A 16,424-nucleotide genomic window follows, 5' to 3' on the forward strand; every position below is an offset into this window, starting at 1 on the left:
CGCCCCTCGACGCCAGGTTGCGCCATCACCGTGGGGGCGGGACTTCCTCTCGGGCCGTCGCCGTTTCCGACGTCGTCCGGAAGTCGGGTGCTGCTCCGGTGAGTACCGGGCCATTCGGCCCCTTTGCACCGCCAGGTTACTTGTGCTTCTTCTGGGGACACTCGGGCATCGCCGCCGGCCTCCGACGAGGTGCACGACGGGGGTCCTGTCGCCCTCGGCTCGTGTCTCTGCCGAACTTACCCGCTGCGCAGGGGCCCGCGTGCCGCCCATGGCGGGAGCCGCCCCGACCACGGCCTTTGGGCAGGCGGTCATTGGCCCCCCCGGCTCGGGCAAGACCACGTACTGCCTGGGCATGAGTGAGTTCCTGCGCGCGCTGGGCAGGCGCGTGGCGGTGGTGAACCTGGACCCTGCCAACGAGGGGCTGCCGTACGAGTGCGCCGTGGACGTGGGAGAGCTGGTGGGCCTGGGCGACGTGATGGACGCGCTGCGGCTGGGGCCCAACGGCGGCCTGCTCTACTGCATGGAGTACCTGGAGGCCAACCTGGACTGGCTGCGTGCCAAGCTAGATCCCCTCCGTGGCCACTACTTCCTGTTCGACTGCCCGGGCCAGGTGGAGCTCTGCACGCACCACGGCGCCCTGCGCAACATCTTCTCCCAGATGGCACAGTGGGACCTCAGGGTGCGTCTTGGGTCCAGCAGGCTCCTTTTGCAGATGGAGGAACTGAGACAGGAAGGATAGATGCCACGCCCCCATGTCACACAGCGAGGTAGGGGCCGAGTCGCTTTGGAGTTTGGTGTGAGTTCGATTTTAGGCTCTGCCACTGACTCGCTGTGTGGTCCTGGGTAACTCAGTTTCTCTCCCTGAACCTCAGTTTCCTCATCTGCAGAATGGATGTGCTAGTATCCAATTTGGGATTATTGAAAAGATGGAAGAGGTTATGTAGAAAGTGGTATGGTGATTGTTGTGACTTGCTGGGCAAAAGTAAATGATATAGAGTCATATGCAATCAGAGTTGAGCCAGTTGCCCACTGGGAGGCACCGTGTAAGGCATCTTGTAAGGAAAAATGCTCTATATCACCTGGCAGAAGGAAATGAGAGTCACTACCAGAATGAAGCAGAAGCAGGAGGAAACTAATGGGGAAGACTTGCACTCTGTCCTCAGAAGTCCCCAGACTCTTGGGAAAGACTTAGGCTCTGATGTTTCCTGCCTCCCCAGGCCCACTCACCCTATCTCTTCCCTCCCCTTCCAGCTGACTGCTGTCCACCTGGTGGATTCTCATTACTGCACAGACCCGGCCAAGTTCATTTCCGTACTGTGTACCTCTCTGGCCACCATGCTGCATGTGGAGCTGCCCCATGTCAACGTCCTCTCCAAGATGGACCTCATCGAGCACTATGGGAAGCTGGGTGAGAGCTCCTCTTCTGGGCAGGCAAGGAGTCGGGAGTGAAACAGAGCTCAGCTGAAGGGAGCTGCCTCCAGGGACCACGCACGGCTTGGTGATCATAGCCACAGGCAGGTCCTAATCCCTGCCTGTTTATTTTGTGCCACTCTGTGCCAGATACTGTTCTGGGCTTTGGGGACAAGAGAGCTATATAGTTGGTGGTATGTACTGCAAAGGAATTAAAACAAAGTGAGTGGTTGGGATTGAGGGGATTGAGCAGTGCTACCTGAGCTGAGACTGCCAAGGCAGAACTGTTCAAGACCAAGCGACCAGTAGGAAGAAAGTTCCTTAGGGAAAGAGCTTTCTGTGTTTAAGGAGAAAAAGGAAAAAGTAGGGGGGGGAGGAGAAGCCGAGAGCAGCTGAGGTAGTAGTCAGGGGAAGGGTGGTAGGAAACGAAGTCAGAGGGGTGGGCAGGGGCCAGAACTTGTACTGCGGAAGCACCAGGTAAAGCCACTGATGAATATTAAGCAAGGAGATAGCATTAATTAAGATGCCATTGTGGCTATTTTGTGGGGAGTGAATTGAAACGCGCAAGAATGCAAACAGAGATCCTTGAGAAGGTTTTTACAGCAACCCAAACAGAAGTAGTTCCATCCAAAACTCAAGAAATAGGGTTTGCTAGTGGATTGAACACGGAGACCAAGGAATTAAGGATGACTCTCAGGTTTCTGTTTGAGCCAGTGGACAGATAGAGGTCCCTTTGTCAGGGTGGGAAAGATTGAGGGAGAAGCAGGAGGCAGGGGAGTTGCTTAAGGGCCTCATGGCCAGCACTTTTTTCCCAGCAAAATTAGTGTGCCTAGCCAGGGCATCAGTTCCCTAGATAGCATCTCCAGCCACAAAGAAGCCTGGGGAAGAAAACCTGAAATGACTGGCAGTGAACAGGAAAAAGAGTTGTTAGAATCACCATGTCAAGCCATTGTCCAGGGAAGCCTACTGGCTGCCTGTCTGGACCTGGAGGGATGTCAGCACCCTGGAGGGCCTGCCTCAGCCCAGAGTCCTGGCCCATCTCTTGGTAAGCCCAGAAGCCCCCCCCCCTTTTTTTTTAAAATATTTTATTTATTTATTCATGAGAGACACACACAGAGAGAGAGAGAGAGAGAGGCAGAGACAAAGGCAGAGGAAGAAGCAGGCTCCATGCAGAGAGCCCAACGTGGGACTCAATCCTGGGTCTCCAAGATTGGGCCCTGGGCTGAAGGCGGCGCTAAACCGCTGAGCCACCCGGGCTGCAAGAAACCCCATTTTATCTTTGCCCAGATTTGCAGTCTTCTCAAGCCCCTATCCCCACCCACCTTCACAGACTCCAGCTCAGATGGCTGCATGGTGGTCCTTGACCTTTTTAGCTCTGACTCCAGCCAGTCATCCTTATAAAAGACTGATGTGCCAACCACATGAGGCCGTTTAGTCCCAGAGACATTACATGAATAACCCAAGGTCAGTCACACAGCTAGCATGTTAGCTGACATGAAATCTAAGCCCAGGTGCACCTGGCTCCAACTGCTTCATTCCTGGAGAAGAATGTACCTGTCAGGCAATCCAAAAAGTTTGTTGGAATGCCCAGGACATTATTCCTTGCAGGCAGAGGGGTGACCATTTCTGATTAAAATACAGGAGGCAAAAAAAAAAAAATATGGGAGGCAGAGGGGTGCCTGGCTGGCTCCGTTGGAGGAGTATGTCACTCTTGATCTTGGGGTTGTGAGTTTGAGCCTTACATTGGGTGTAGGGAGTGCATCAATCCAGCAGCCTGATTGCCTTCGCTCACTTTGGGACAGATCAGTTGAGTAGCCCAAGACTCGAGTTTTCTGGCAGAAATGGGCAATGACTGAAAGGCCTGCTTTCCTTCTCTTAGAGGAAGTTTGCATTCGTAGAACTCTGAGTCCTCTGGTCTGGTATCCTCATTTTACATTCAGAAGGAACTGGCCCAAAAAGGGAAAGTGATTTACACAAGAGGCACCCTATTAGGGGCCTTACAGGTCCTGGGGTACAACTACCTGGCTGTGAGCTCTGTGTGGTAGGAACCAAGCACTGTTCTTGGGACACATTCCATCTTGTTATTTATTACCATTCAGCAAGTGCTTGTGTGTACTAGACACTGGGACTTAGAGCATTTAATCCGCACAGCAGACCCATCTAGCTAGGAAATGGCAGAGCCAATGGGTAAAATCAAGTATTTTCTTTTGAGTAAGTACATTTCACTGTGTCAACAAATACTTGCTGAATGAATGAATGAATGAGTAAATGAAGACAAAAGGAAGGAAGAAAGGAAATATGATCCCTGTCCTTGGATCTTTTAGCCTGATGTCAGCTGCTCCTGAACACCAATTTCTCTCCTTAGCCTTCAACCTGGACTATTACACAGAGGTCCTGGACCTCTCCTACCTTCTCGACCACCTGGCTTCTGACCCTTTCTTCCGCCACTACCGACAGCTCAATGAGAAACTGGTGCAGCTCATTGAAGACTATAGTCTGGTCTCCTTCATCCCTCTCAACATTCAGGTACTTGGGACTAAGAGGCCTCTTCCCCATGCCTAGCCTAGGCTCTGACAGTGCCTGGGATCTCACCAAGCCAAGGGTACAGGAGACTTTGAGGGGTCAAACAGTGGGTCTTTGTCCTGGGTCCAACTATCATTCAGCCCCCCTTGGTTTTAGGACCAGTGGCTCTCATGGGGAGGGTTCTAGTAAAGAGAGTGAGCCAAACTTCGGCCCTATCTATTCTGTTTTGCTGGGTTCTCTATGCATGTTCCCTCATCAGTGCGAAAATGGATGATTTCAGAAAGTCATCCTCAAGGCCAAAGACAGGTCTGTCAGCCTCCTTCAGGATGGGCAACTGCCTATTTGACTTTGCAAAGTAGTACCCAACCAATGTGTGTGGACTTGAGCAAACTTGTCTCTTCCCTGTTTAATGCCACAGTTTTCTCCTCTAAAATGAGAAAGTGAACCCTACAATATTAATCATAACAACTATCACTTCTTGAGCACTTTCTGCACTAGGCATTGTGCTAAGGACTTGTACATGCATTATTTTGATCTTTCCTTCCCATCATGTGGTATATGGACTGTTCTTATCACTATTCTGGAATAGCAAATAGGTTGTATACATATTTATTGGGAGTCTACCATTAAGTAGACTAAGTACTGTGCTAGGCACTGAGGATTACCTCGACAAATAAGTCCCTGGCCTCATGGGGTACAAAGTCAAATAGGGGAGCTAGATGAGTTAATAATTTGTCAGTAGTAAGATGGTAGGATCAGAGCTGTAATAGGATAGATCCAGGAGCCTGTGGGTGTGCATAGAGGAGCTTATCTGTTCTGATTTGAGTGGGTTGGTGGACAGGAAAGACAGGATGTAGCCAGGCCTCTAAGGATGTGTAGAACCATTCCAGACACAGAAGCTGCATGTGCAGAGGCTTCCTGAGGCAAGGTTGAGGGGGGTGTTTGGAGACTACAGGTGATTTGGTACATCAGTTCCACACACCTCTGTTTCACTCAAAGCTGTCTGTCTCTTCCCTGCCCAGGACAAGGAGAGTATCCAGCGGGTCCTGCAGGCTGTGGATAAAGCCAACGGCTACTGCTTCGGGATCCAAGAACAGCGAAGCCTGGAGGCCATGATGTCTGCCGCCATGGGTGCTGACTTCCATTTCTCCTCGTATCCTTGCTGTCCAGCCTCTTGGCTATAGCCAAGGGGAGACATGGGGCTCAGGGATGGCCACATCTACCCTTGTAGGTGACTGACTTCATGTTAACTAGTTGGGCTCCCTGGTGACTGTCTCTCAGGTGCAGAGGCTGGTCCCTTAGAAGGATTCAGCATTGATTGTACCTGAGGACAGAGGAGGATAGACTTTGTCCTCAGGTACAGAAGGAGCAGCAAATACAGATGCTGAGAAATGAAAGGGCCTTGGTCATTTGGGAGAGATGCATGGGGGTTGGTTTGCTTGGTGTCCTGACTGTGAAAGGGTAAGAGGGATGTAAGGGTGCAGGGGCAGTAGCGGGCTTGCAGTGGGGGCCTCGTGTGCCCTGCTGAGGAGTGTGGACTTCAGCTCGTGGGTGGGTAGGGTGAGCCAGCATAGTAAGGTTGTGTGGAGTGTGACACGATCAGGTGTACATTTTTTTAAAAGTCCCTTCAAGTGCAGAAATTGCATTTAAGGGATGCAAGTGGGGGCAGGAGAGTGTTTACAGTCTGCAGATGAGAAGAGATGAAACAGTAAGAATAGGAAAAAGGGTGTGAACTGGATGAAAGGAGATGGATTACCGGAGTTCGCAACCAGGTGGTTATAGGATAAACGGAAGTAGAGCAGAAGTTAGACTGCCAGGTTTCTGGCTAATACAGCAGTATGGTGTGGCAAGAAAAGGAAGAGGAGAGGACAGGTTTGTCATATGAGTGGAAGATATGGGCCCTAGCAAATGTGCTGTATTTGAGGGGACTACGGGACAGCCAGAGCTGTCTGGGAGGCGGCTGGACCTTCAGACCGGAGCTGGATTAGTGACCATTGGGGTGGAGCTAAGGTCCTGTGTAGGCCACATGTGAGGCAGGACAGGGAAATCCAGGCCCATAGGATAGTTTCAGATATTTGCCTTCAGCACACTGGAGGCAAGGGGGGCTCCAGAGTCCTGGGTATGGAGGAAGAGAGTTCCAGCCAGTACTTACAGATCTGTGTCAGGCCCTTTCACATGTGGGAAACAGAGCTCCCAGGGAAACAGGTTAGAAATGGTGGCAGCAGAGTGCCCAGTGCTCCCTGAAGTGGTTGAGTTGCTACCTCACACCTGCGGTTATTGGCAGCACATTCGACTGCATGTGCTCAGCGCAAAAGGGCAGGGGCCGTTCCAGCAGCGCTCTGATTTTTCGCACACTGTGCATTACTTTATGCATTCGTACGTGTTATTATGCAAGAGTCTGCATATGAAACTGTATACTTTTTTAATAGATGATTGAAGGAATTTTCAAGAGTATTTTTAACCATACACTTTTGTGCTGGTTTTACATTCTGTCCCCTCCCCTAATCTTCTTAAGGTTCAACTTTAGTCTGTGTATAAGATTAAGGATTGGCATAAAGAAGGGGAAAGTCAGCTCTGCCAAGGAGTGGGTGGGTAAAGAAAGCTTCATGGAGGTGGTGGCACTTGAGTTGCATTACCTTTTTTTTTTTTAAGATTTTATATTTATTCATTCATTCATTCATTCATTCATTCGTGAGGGACACAGAGAGAGAGAAAGAGGCAGAGACACAGGCAGAGGGAGAAGCAGGCTCCATTGCAGGGAGCCTGATGTGGGGCTTGATCCCGGGACCCCAGGATCACGCCCTGAGCCAAAGGCAGATGCTAAACCGCTGAGCTACCCAGGTGTCCCTGTTTTATTTATTTATTTCAGAAAGAGAGAGAACATGAGCAGCAGGAAGGGTAGAGGGGGAGGGAGAAGCAGACTCCGTGCTGAGCAAGAAGTCTGGTGTAGGGCTTGATCCCAAGACCCTAGAATTGTGACCTGAGCCCAAGGCAGACACTTAGTCAACTGAGCCACCCAGGTGCCCGAGTTGCATTATCTTAAAGTAAGGATTAACCAGGCTGATTAAAAGGGTAAGAGAATTCAAGGCAGAACAGTATATACAAAGACGTGGCGGTTCAAAGTTGAGGTATGTCTGGGGGTTTGCAAGTAGAATAGCATGACTTGTGGGCAGGACGGGGCTCTGAGTGGGAGCAGTGGCAGAGCCAGACAGATGGTGAGATAGAATGCAAGGTTTTGTGTGCCCTGCTCAGGAATGTGGGCTTACGTTGGAGACGAGGCAAGTTTGAGATAATTACATGTCAAGCAAGGTGGTTTCCACTCATCCTGAGTGATCCTCAGGGTCGACTAGCACAGGAACAAGGCATTACCTCCTGAGGAAAAGTGAAGAGGAAGGGGCACAGGTTCAAAGTCAGTTTGAGTAGAGGTGAGGTGAATTTGGGTGGAGAGATCTGTAAGAGATGGAGAAGAAGGTCTGTAAGCTGACATCATTTGGTGGGCTACATACTCTGCTTCCAGGATCACATTTAAACCTCATTCAATCCCTTTTTATAGATGAGGCAGTTGGGGCTCTGAGAGTGACAGGTGCAAGGCTTCTCCCTGGATGTGTTGGAAGAACGGTTCAAATCCCAGTCTCCCTGGTTGTCGAACTTTAGTTTCTGAGACTGGAGTCATCCAGTAGAGAAGCCATGGTGGCCAACCTACCATGGTCAACTGTCATGTCCTTCTCAGACGCACACCCCGACCTCAGGCAGCCAGCCTCACAGGGCTCCCTCAGGAGTATCACAGTCTTTTCCTCTGTGAATCTGATTTGTATCCTTCCTGCTTCACTTTCCTGCTGTCCCACAGAGAGGAAGACGGCACCCAATAGCCCAGGAGGAAATTCATTGCTATCTTTGAGTTCCCCTGAATTCCTTCCCATGGCAGAAGAGAAGTCAAACACTTACTGAGCACCTGCTGTATGGCAGGTGCCATACTAGGCATTTTATATTTGTTGTCTCATTTGATCCTCACAACAGCTCCATTTTACATATGAGAAGAAAGGAAGTGGTAAAATCAGGATTTAAACCCCAAAGTGGGGGCACCTGGGTAGCTCAGTCAGCTGGGTGTCTGCCTTCTGCTTAGATCATGATTCCAGGGTCCTGGGATCAAGTCCCACATCAGGCTTCCTGTTCAATAAGGAGCCTGCTTCTCCGTCTCTCTCTGCTGCTCCCCCTGCTTGTGCATAGGTGCTTACACTCACGGTCTCTCTCTCTCTCTCTCTCTCTCTCTCTCTCTCTCTCTCTCTCTTTCTCTCTCTCTCTTTGTCAAATAAATTAATAAAATCTTTTAAGTAAATAAACCCCCAGTGGTCTGGCTCTGGAGCATGTGCCCTAACACAGCCACAGAGTTAGTGCTCTCTGGTCCTTTGATTCTCAGCAATATGAGGAAAAGACAAATATAGGAGCATTTGGGCCTGGATGTTTTGAGGGGCTTCTCAGACCCAATTAATTCCTGTTGTGTGGAGCTATAATGGTGAGAAAGGGAGAGGAATGAGAGCAATCTGCCAGACATGGCTGGAGAGCCAGCATCAGTAGAGGTCAGATCCTGCCCAGATTAGTTCCCATCCTTCCCTCTGTTACCAACCTTGACACGCTCTCCCTCAGTACCTTGGGCATCCAGGAGAAGTACCTGGCACCCCCAGACCAGTCCGTGGAGCAGGAAGCCATGCAGCTATAGCAGCAAGCTGGACTTGCTTGAAAAGCTTGAGATTGAAAGGCTTAACCCAGCATTGGAGACCATGGCAGTTCCCACTGACAGGACAGCTCAGCCAACTGCAGATCCAAGAGCAGCCTTCCCAACTAGAGCACCCACCACCCCCTCTGTGGTCAAGAGCTCTGGATATGTGGCCAGGAATTCAGCATTGGCCCCACTTGGGCTATGAAGGAATATGCTACAAATACAAGAGTTTATTTTCTACTTTTTGTGACTTCTAAACTTTCTTCAACCATCCAGGCCCAGAGAGTTGAGGCAGAACAAAAGAATGTTGCTTTTCTCAGAAGAATTCTGTTTGTTTATTCGGGGCAGTGTTTCCCCCCAAAGCACAGGATTGTGCTAGAGGACTGACACCCAGTCTCCAGGTGCGCGACTTTGTTAATTTTCGGTTTTAGCCTAGACTCAAGCTTGAGCTTTCACAGGCAACACTTCCTAGCAGATCTTATTTTCATGGTATTTATTTTATGGTTTTGTTTCTTTTTTGGAAGTGTTAACCAGTTTTCCATTTATATGAGTGATTAAAAGTTTACTTTGAAATTGTTTATAAGAAGTGAGTTATTTAAAGAAAAATATTAAGTACATAACGTGACATCCTGAGGAATGTGGCAAACACTAAGGGCTTGAAGTTGGAATAGTGGTGGTTACTTTTGCTCTTCTTGCAAGTGGTTGGATGCAATTCACATTTTCAACCAATAGGTGGCATCCCAGGCCTTTTTAATTTTATGTATGTATGTATGTATGTATGTATGTATGTATGTATTTATTTATTTATTTATTTTTTGCTTGTAGTCACAGCCTGGAGGCAGCAGGGGACAGATGGCAGTTGTGCCAGAAGTCTCATTTGCAGACAGTTGGTCCTGTTAACACACGGGAAGGGCTTGGCATTTTACAAAGTGCTTCCACACACATGGTTCTCATGTGGCTCTCACAGCAACTCCTGGAGATTTAGACAAATCAGGATATTATGAAGCCCCATTTTACAGTGAGGAAACAGATGAGTTTGAACTTTGGTCAGCCTGACATCTCATTGTTCGCTTTGCTGACTTCTTAATTGTGAGTTCTTAATGGTGAAAAGTCACATCCCTTCTCCCACAGGATCTGTAGCCAATCAGGAGAAAGAATTTAAACACCTATAGAGTATTACTGAATCATAAAGGCAAGATAGGTCACGGGTGGTTTGGGCAGTTGAAGAATTCCACTTAGGAAGATCTGTTCACAAGTGGCATTGAGAGGGCGATGACTGAGCTTTGCTTCCCAATTAGGGGAGTCAGAGCAGAAGGCAAAAGTAGGGGGGCTATGAGGAGGCTCCTCCAACTGGATAAGTATGAAAGCAGCCAACCTCCACTCCCACGCCTGGCCCTATAGGGGATAATAACCAGGTGCTGCTTCCCCAGCCTCTTTCATCTGAGAAGTTCAAAGCACCACACCCCTATTAGTACCCTACAGTAGGTGGGGAGTATCAACAGAGCAAGCCAGGGAAACTGAGGCCAGGAGGCACAGCCTAGGGATGGCTGTGAGTCACTGGTGGGGCCTGAGCCCAAGAATCCTGACGCCCAGGTCACTGGACAAATCCCTCATCAGGTAGAGTGTGAGGGTGGGTGCTGTTTTTGAACATAGTACCAATAGCTTTGGTCTGGGTTTCTGATGTTTACCCCATCATCCTGGCTCTCACCAGAGCAAACCAGCTGGAAGGAAGGTGTCATTTGAACTTGATGACCTCAAATCCAAGCACTGTCAGCATGTATTCTCTGCAGTCATGGAGTGAGGAAAGATGGAAGTCATCCAAACCTTAATTTTTCAGGCCTTGGTTTATCAATAAGGGTGTTTTCTACTCCAGTAAATGGAGCTCTGTTCACCTTCTACTGATGGCAAAATGATTTTCTGTTCCCTTGCCATGGTGGGGAGGGGACAGCACGATGAAGAAAAGAAGAGACACCTAGGTCAATCTGTTTGGCATGAAACCCGTGGAGTATGAAAAAGACCATCCTCTGATTTGACTGGCATGCGGCAACCATTCTTGAGATTTTTTTTTCTTTCCTGATAGAAAAGTAAAAAACTTGGAAAATGAAAATAGGTCACCTATAATCCTGTAACATATCAATAAACAAAAATATTTGCAACCTACAATAAATTTTCTATTCAAATGTATAAATACATTTTGGTTTTTGGTCTTATTTTTCTGTACATTCAGAAGGATAGCTATAGCATTTGTATGAGTGGAATATGTTATACTTGCTTTGTAACCTTTTTTTTTAGTTAACACTATTTCATGCAATTAAAAACATAAAGACTTTTTTAGTGTCTACATGATAATATTCCATGGTAAGGCTATGACATTGTTCACCTGTCCAGACTCCCGTGGTTATCCGAGTCATTATCAGTTTTTTGCTATTGTTAGTAGGGCTGTGATTACATCTTTATACTCAAATCTTTGTCTTGAGTCTCTGATTTTTAACTTATGATTAAGTCCAAAAATGAAACAGCTGATGTTTCCCAGGTTCTGGATTCATATTGCCAAAATGCCTTCCAGAAAAGTGGCACTTTGCATTTCCCAGGCACCGTCTGAAAGCACTCTTCTCACTTCCAGACCTCACTTGGCAATCATGAACAACTTCTGGAGGGAGGAAACGGAAACTATCTCTGAATGCCTTAGAAGGGACCTTATGGGTCATCTCTGCTAACCACTGACATTAAGATATAGCATTTACTGGCTCTGAAGTGGGGATTCCCCCCAAAATTGGAAGATACTGTTTGGAACTTATCAGAGGCCACAGCTAATTGGAAAGGCTTCCAGCCCAGACAAAGAGGCTTAGGAGTGAGTGTGACGCCCTAAAACCCACAGAGCTGAAGCACAGCCAGTCTGCTCTCAGCTGTTTCTGAATTAGCAAAATGCTCATCCACAGTTGGCTGAGAAAGGAAGCCTGATCCCATTAGAGTCTTGGGGAAGGTCTGTCTCAGAGATTCTCTCTCCTTTCCCAGGGCTCCTGAGTGATGGCAGACCCATCCCAGCACTACCAAGATCCATCCTGTTTTTGAAAGCAATACAGAGGCCCAACTACCCAGAATCCTGGAGGGAAATTCTCTAGCAAGCTGAGTAGCCCCCCTACTCTTTTTCCTTTTCTTTTCTTCTCCCTCATCCCTGGCTTTTGAGGCCTCACCTAGCCTTTAGGAGGAAGAGTCCCAGATTAGCACACACTTCAATGGCATCAGACCTGCTGAGGGTAGGGGAAAACCATACTCATTTCCAACCCATTGTGTCCTTCATTTCCAGCCAAGAATCCAACTTCAGACAGCCCCAGATGTCCAGGTGGCCTAAGACTGAGGAGCTATGGGGGGGATGGGCTGGGGACTTGGAGCCCAAATGAGGTGAGAAAAAGTATTGGTAAAGTCCTCTGGGGGATCCCTGGGCGGCTCAGCGGTTTGGCACCTGCCTTTGGCCCCGGTTGCGATCCTGGAGTCCCGGGATCGAGCTCCACGTCGGGCTCCCGGCATGGAGCCTGCTTCTCCCTCTGCCTGTGTCTCTGCTTCTCTCTCTCTCTCTCTCTCTCTCTCTCTCTCTCTGTCTATTATAACTAAATAAATAAATCTTTAAAAAAAAAAAAAAAGTCCTCTGGACCAGAATACATAGCGAAGTTTTAATTTTTTTCCCCATCCAATACCTTGAAGCAGTTGAAGGAAATGAGAGGCCCCTTCAAAGCCACCCCAAATAAACCTGCAACTATCTTGTTGCAAGAATCTGAAATTAGGGCAGCCCAGGTGGCTCAACGGTTTAGCGCCGCCTTCAGCCCAGGGCGTGATCCTGGAGACCAGAGATCGAGTCCCAGATCAGGCTCCCTGTGTGGAGCCTGCTTCTCCCTCTGCCTGTGTCTCTGCCTCTCTCTTTCTGTCTCCATGAATAAATAAATAAAATCTTAAAAAAAAAAATCTGAAATTAGGTTTTCCCAAAAAAACGTGGGACATTGGACATTGGAGTAGGTGGGGAGGGGAGTGAGTATCTGCTTGCTGTGCAAATACTGCATCAAGAAATGTTCCCTAGTGCTCCCCTTCACCCTGGATTGCCACCTCTTCCTGTACATTAATCCTGAAGTCTTCACAGTCCTCATGGAATGATAAAAACACAGAGAAGGAATACTGGAACATAGGTAAGATTTTTTTTTTTTAAGATTTTATTTATTCATGAGAGACAGAGAGAGAGAGGCGAGACACAGGCAAAGGGAGAAGCAGGCTCCATGCAGGGAGCCTGATGTGGGACTTGATCTTCGGACCCCAGGATCACACCCTGGGCCAAAGGCAGGCTATAAACCGCTGAGCCACCAAGGGATCCCTCTTTCTTTCTTTCTTTCTTTCTTTCTTTCTTTCTTTCTTTCTTTCTTTCTTTTTTTCTTTCTTTCTTTCTTTTTTTTTTTAAGATTTTATTTATTTACTTGAGACAGAGAGAGAGCACGAGCAGAGTGAGGGGCAGAGGGAGAGGGAGAAACAGACTCCTTGCTGAGCAGGGACCAACCCCCACCCCAAGATCATGACCCAAACCCAAGGCAGATGCTTAACCAACCGAGCCACCTAGGCTCCCCTCTCCCCAAAATTAAGTCCTACCCATGGTCACATAGCATATTCTGAGCTACCTATCAGGCCCCTCTACAGTGAGACAAGGATATTTCAGGTTAACTTTATTTGGGGGAAGAAAGGGGGGTGGGGGATGTGTCTTCCTCTAACAAATACTCATGGCATGACATAATCTGATGTATTAAATATTATACCTAGCCACAGACTGAAGACTCCATGCTTTTCAGAGTCTAAGATTTCCTCTTTTATCTCTAGACAGATAATGAGTTAAATTTCCCAGAGAGCAGTAAGGAGAAGATTGGGTGGAGATGAGAGATGAATCAGCCTCTGACACCCCCAGGGTGACATACCTGTCTGCTGCCCCCACAGACATTCCTGGCTCCTGATTCAGTGGGTAGGTGGGGCTAGGGGGGGTTCTGAGAGGAGAGGAGCGGCACCTGCCCTGCAGAAACCTGCCTTCCTCCCCCTCTCCTTCACAGCAGGGAGAAGGGGTGCGGGAGGCCCTGTGAACAGAGTGAAGAATTGAAAAGGAACAAAGGATGTAACCAGGGTAAGGAAAGTTTAACTTGGTGAATGTGCCAGGAAATTGGCCCACTGCACAGTCTTTTCTCATTGAAGACAATTCCTTTCTGCTGGGCCCTGGGGTGGCATTAGATTAAGAAGCCTTTCTTGATTCTTAGAAAGTCCAAGATACAAGCAGGGTAGCATAACATAATGCGGTTCTTTTCAAACTTATTTTTAACTCATGAAACTCCAGTATACAAAACAGACATATGTGTGGCTATTTTAGCCAAAGTGTGTGGGAACAGGGGAAACCCAGACTGGGCTCCTGCCCTGTGGCAGTTTATAGGGAACCCTCTAAACACAATTTAGAAACAGCTGTTGTCGTTTAAAAATCATGGGCCTTGGAGTTAGATTCGTTCCACTCCCCAGACGCACATGTAATTGTATAACCTTGGTTATTAGGTTATTTAGCTGCTCTGAGCCTCAGTCTCTTCATATGCAAAACAAAGATGATAATATGTATTGCTGCGAGGATCAAGGTATGAAAGTGGCTGGCACATGGCAGTCATGCCAGCTGCTATCATTACTGTACTCTGGTCTCTAGGAAGAAGTGGGGCGTGTTGGTCAGATGTGCAATCTTGGTGCAAGCATCCAAAGTTAGGTTTTTGAGGCACCTGGGTGGCTTGGCAGTTGAGCATCTGTCTGCCTTTGTTTGGCTCAGGTTGTGATCCCAGAATCCTGGGATTGAGTCCCACATCGGGCTTCCTGCATGGAGCCTGCTTCTCTCTGCCTGTGTCTTTGCCTCTCTCTCTCTCTCTGTGTCTCTCATGAAGAAGAAAGAAAAGAAAAAAAGAAAAGAGAAAGAAAAGAAAGGAACCAAGGACATAGCTGTAAACCCAGAAGTAGAATCAACTAAATATGAAATCATAACTGAATAAATGTTCTTGTATAAATGAAAGGAGTTGGTAGGATAGCATATCCAAAGCTCTGTATATGTGTTAGAAGAAGAGGGGAGGCAGCTAGTCATCTTCTGACCTGAAGATGGGTTTTGAAATTTGGAAAACAAGTGGAAAAAGTTAAGCTGAGATAAAATGCACATGCCATGAAATTCATCTTTCTCAAAAGACAAATACCATCTGATTTCATCCATGTAGAATTTAAGAAACAAAACAGATGAACATAGGGGAAGGGAAGAAAAGAATAAAATAATATAAAAACAGAGAGGGAGGCCAACTCTTAACTATAGGAAACCAACTAAGGGTTGCTGGAGGGGAAGTGGCTGGGGGGATGGAGTAATTGGGTGATGGGCGTTGAGGAGGGCATTTGATGTAATGAGCACTGGCTGTTATAATCAATTGATGAATCACTAAATTCTACCCCTGAAACTAATAATATGGTATATTAGCTAATTGAATTTTTAAAAATCCTTCTCAGTGGTCTTTAGTATTTTCACAAAGTTGTGAACATCAACACTTTAAGTTTTTATTTATTTAAGTAATCTTTACACCCTATATGGGGCTCAAACTCACAACTCTGAATCAAGAGTTGCATTCTCTTCAGACTGAGCCAGCTAAGCGCCCCAATAACAACACTATTTGAATCTGGAACATTGCCTCACCTCAAAAGAAATTCTGTACCCATTAGCAGTAGGACTGAAAATTTTTAAATGTCAAATTTAGGTCAGGGAGAGATGGCAAGAGATGCTCACTGAGACTCCACCCTGGGGGTAACAGTAAGAAAGTTTTAGAGAGATTATGTCATAAACGAAAAGATCTGGGACTTTCATGGCCAGAAGCTGGTGCCTAAGCCTGCTCACACCTAGCCATCTGATTTGGTGATACTCCAATCCACAGCATCTGCTTTTGAAATCTGTCAACACCAACACATTACCCTGGGGTAGCTCATTTCTTTCCCCATACAGGACAACCAAGAGTGCTATAGGATAGACAAAAGTCGGACTGAGAGAAAAGAAAGAAGTTCCTTTCCCAGGACCTACCTCATTAAGAGAAAGTCACCAGACCTGTCTGGTAAGAGAAACTGGGTCACTTCCAGAGCTGAGAAAGAGTCACTTGCCCTAACCTAGAATCTCTGCCTGCTTTGGAACCTTGAAACCCAACACCCTTCCAGGAAAGGAGAGGAGAGAACTGGGGACTCAGAAGGCAGCAGAGTGGTCCTGCCAGCTTCTCCTGTAGAATTAGTAGCTCTGATACTTCAGTTTCGAGTCTCATCGGTGTAACCAAATTTGGATTCTGGGGAACCTGATGAGGCTGCAGTGAGGTCCCCCCATCATGCAGTGAGCATGCAGGCCAGTTTTGGCATTAACACTACTTCTCGGGACTGGGCCTGAGCATTGGCACAGAGACAGATAAATCCTAGACTATTGATGCTGGAAGGTTCAATCATAGCTAACATATATTAAACATGCACTGTGGACTACTTTACATGCATTTATTTTTTTCAAATTTCATAGCAATTTTTTTTTTTTTTTTTTTTTTTAGATTTTATTTATTCATGAAAGACACAGAGAGAGGCAGAGGCAGAGCCACAGGCAGAGGGAGGGGAAGGCTCCCTGTGGGGGGAGCCTGATGCTTGACTCCATCCCAGGACCCCTGGATCAAGACCTGAGCCAAAGGCAGAAGCTCGGCCACGGAGCCGCCCAGGCGTCCCTTGA

The 16,424-nt window shown here is 47.5% G+C and overlaps 1 protein-coding gene across 1 annotated transcript; it reads left to right on the forward strand.

Moving 5' to 3' along the window:
- Positions 1-15: 15 nt before the first annotated feature.
- On the forward strand, positions 16-10,842 carry GPN2 (GPN-loop GTPase 2). The gene is made up of 5 exons (XM_041767534.1): positions 16-679; positions 1,252-1,408; positions 3,776-3,936; positions 4,956-5,086; positions 8,578-10,842. Exons 1-5 carry the CDS (start codon positions 269-271, stop codon positions 8,648-8,650), a joined length of 933 nt encoding a protein of 310 aa, XP_041623468.1. The 5' UTR covers positions 16-268; the 3' UTR covers positions 8,651-10,842.
- Positions 10,843-16,424: the final 5,582 nt, after the last annotated feature.

Source organism: Vulpes lagopus, chromosome 8 (genome assembly GCF_018345385.1).
Source record: "Vulpes lagopus strain Blue_001 chromosome 8, ASM1834538v1, whole genome shotgun sequence".
In the NCBI taxonomy this organism is placed as follows: Eukaryota; Metazoa; Chordata; class Mammalia; order Carnivora; family Canidae; genus Vulpes; species Vulpes lagopus.

Excerpts from the sequence above, each read along its gene's own strand:
- GPN2 (XM_041767534.1), top strand. The coding sequence starts at position 269 with ATGGCGGGAGCCGCCCCGACCACGGCCTTTGGGCAGGCGGTCATTGGC. Across the intron at positions 680-1,251 it reads TGGCACAGTGGGACCTCAGG|CTGACTGCTGTCCACCTGGT; the intron begins GTGCGTCTTGGG and ends CTCCCCTTCCAG. Across the intron at positions 5,087-8,577 it reads GCTGACTTCCATTTCTCCTC|TACCTTGGGCATCCAGGAGA; the intron begins GTATCCTTGCTG and ends GCTCTCCCTCAG.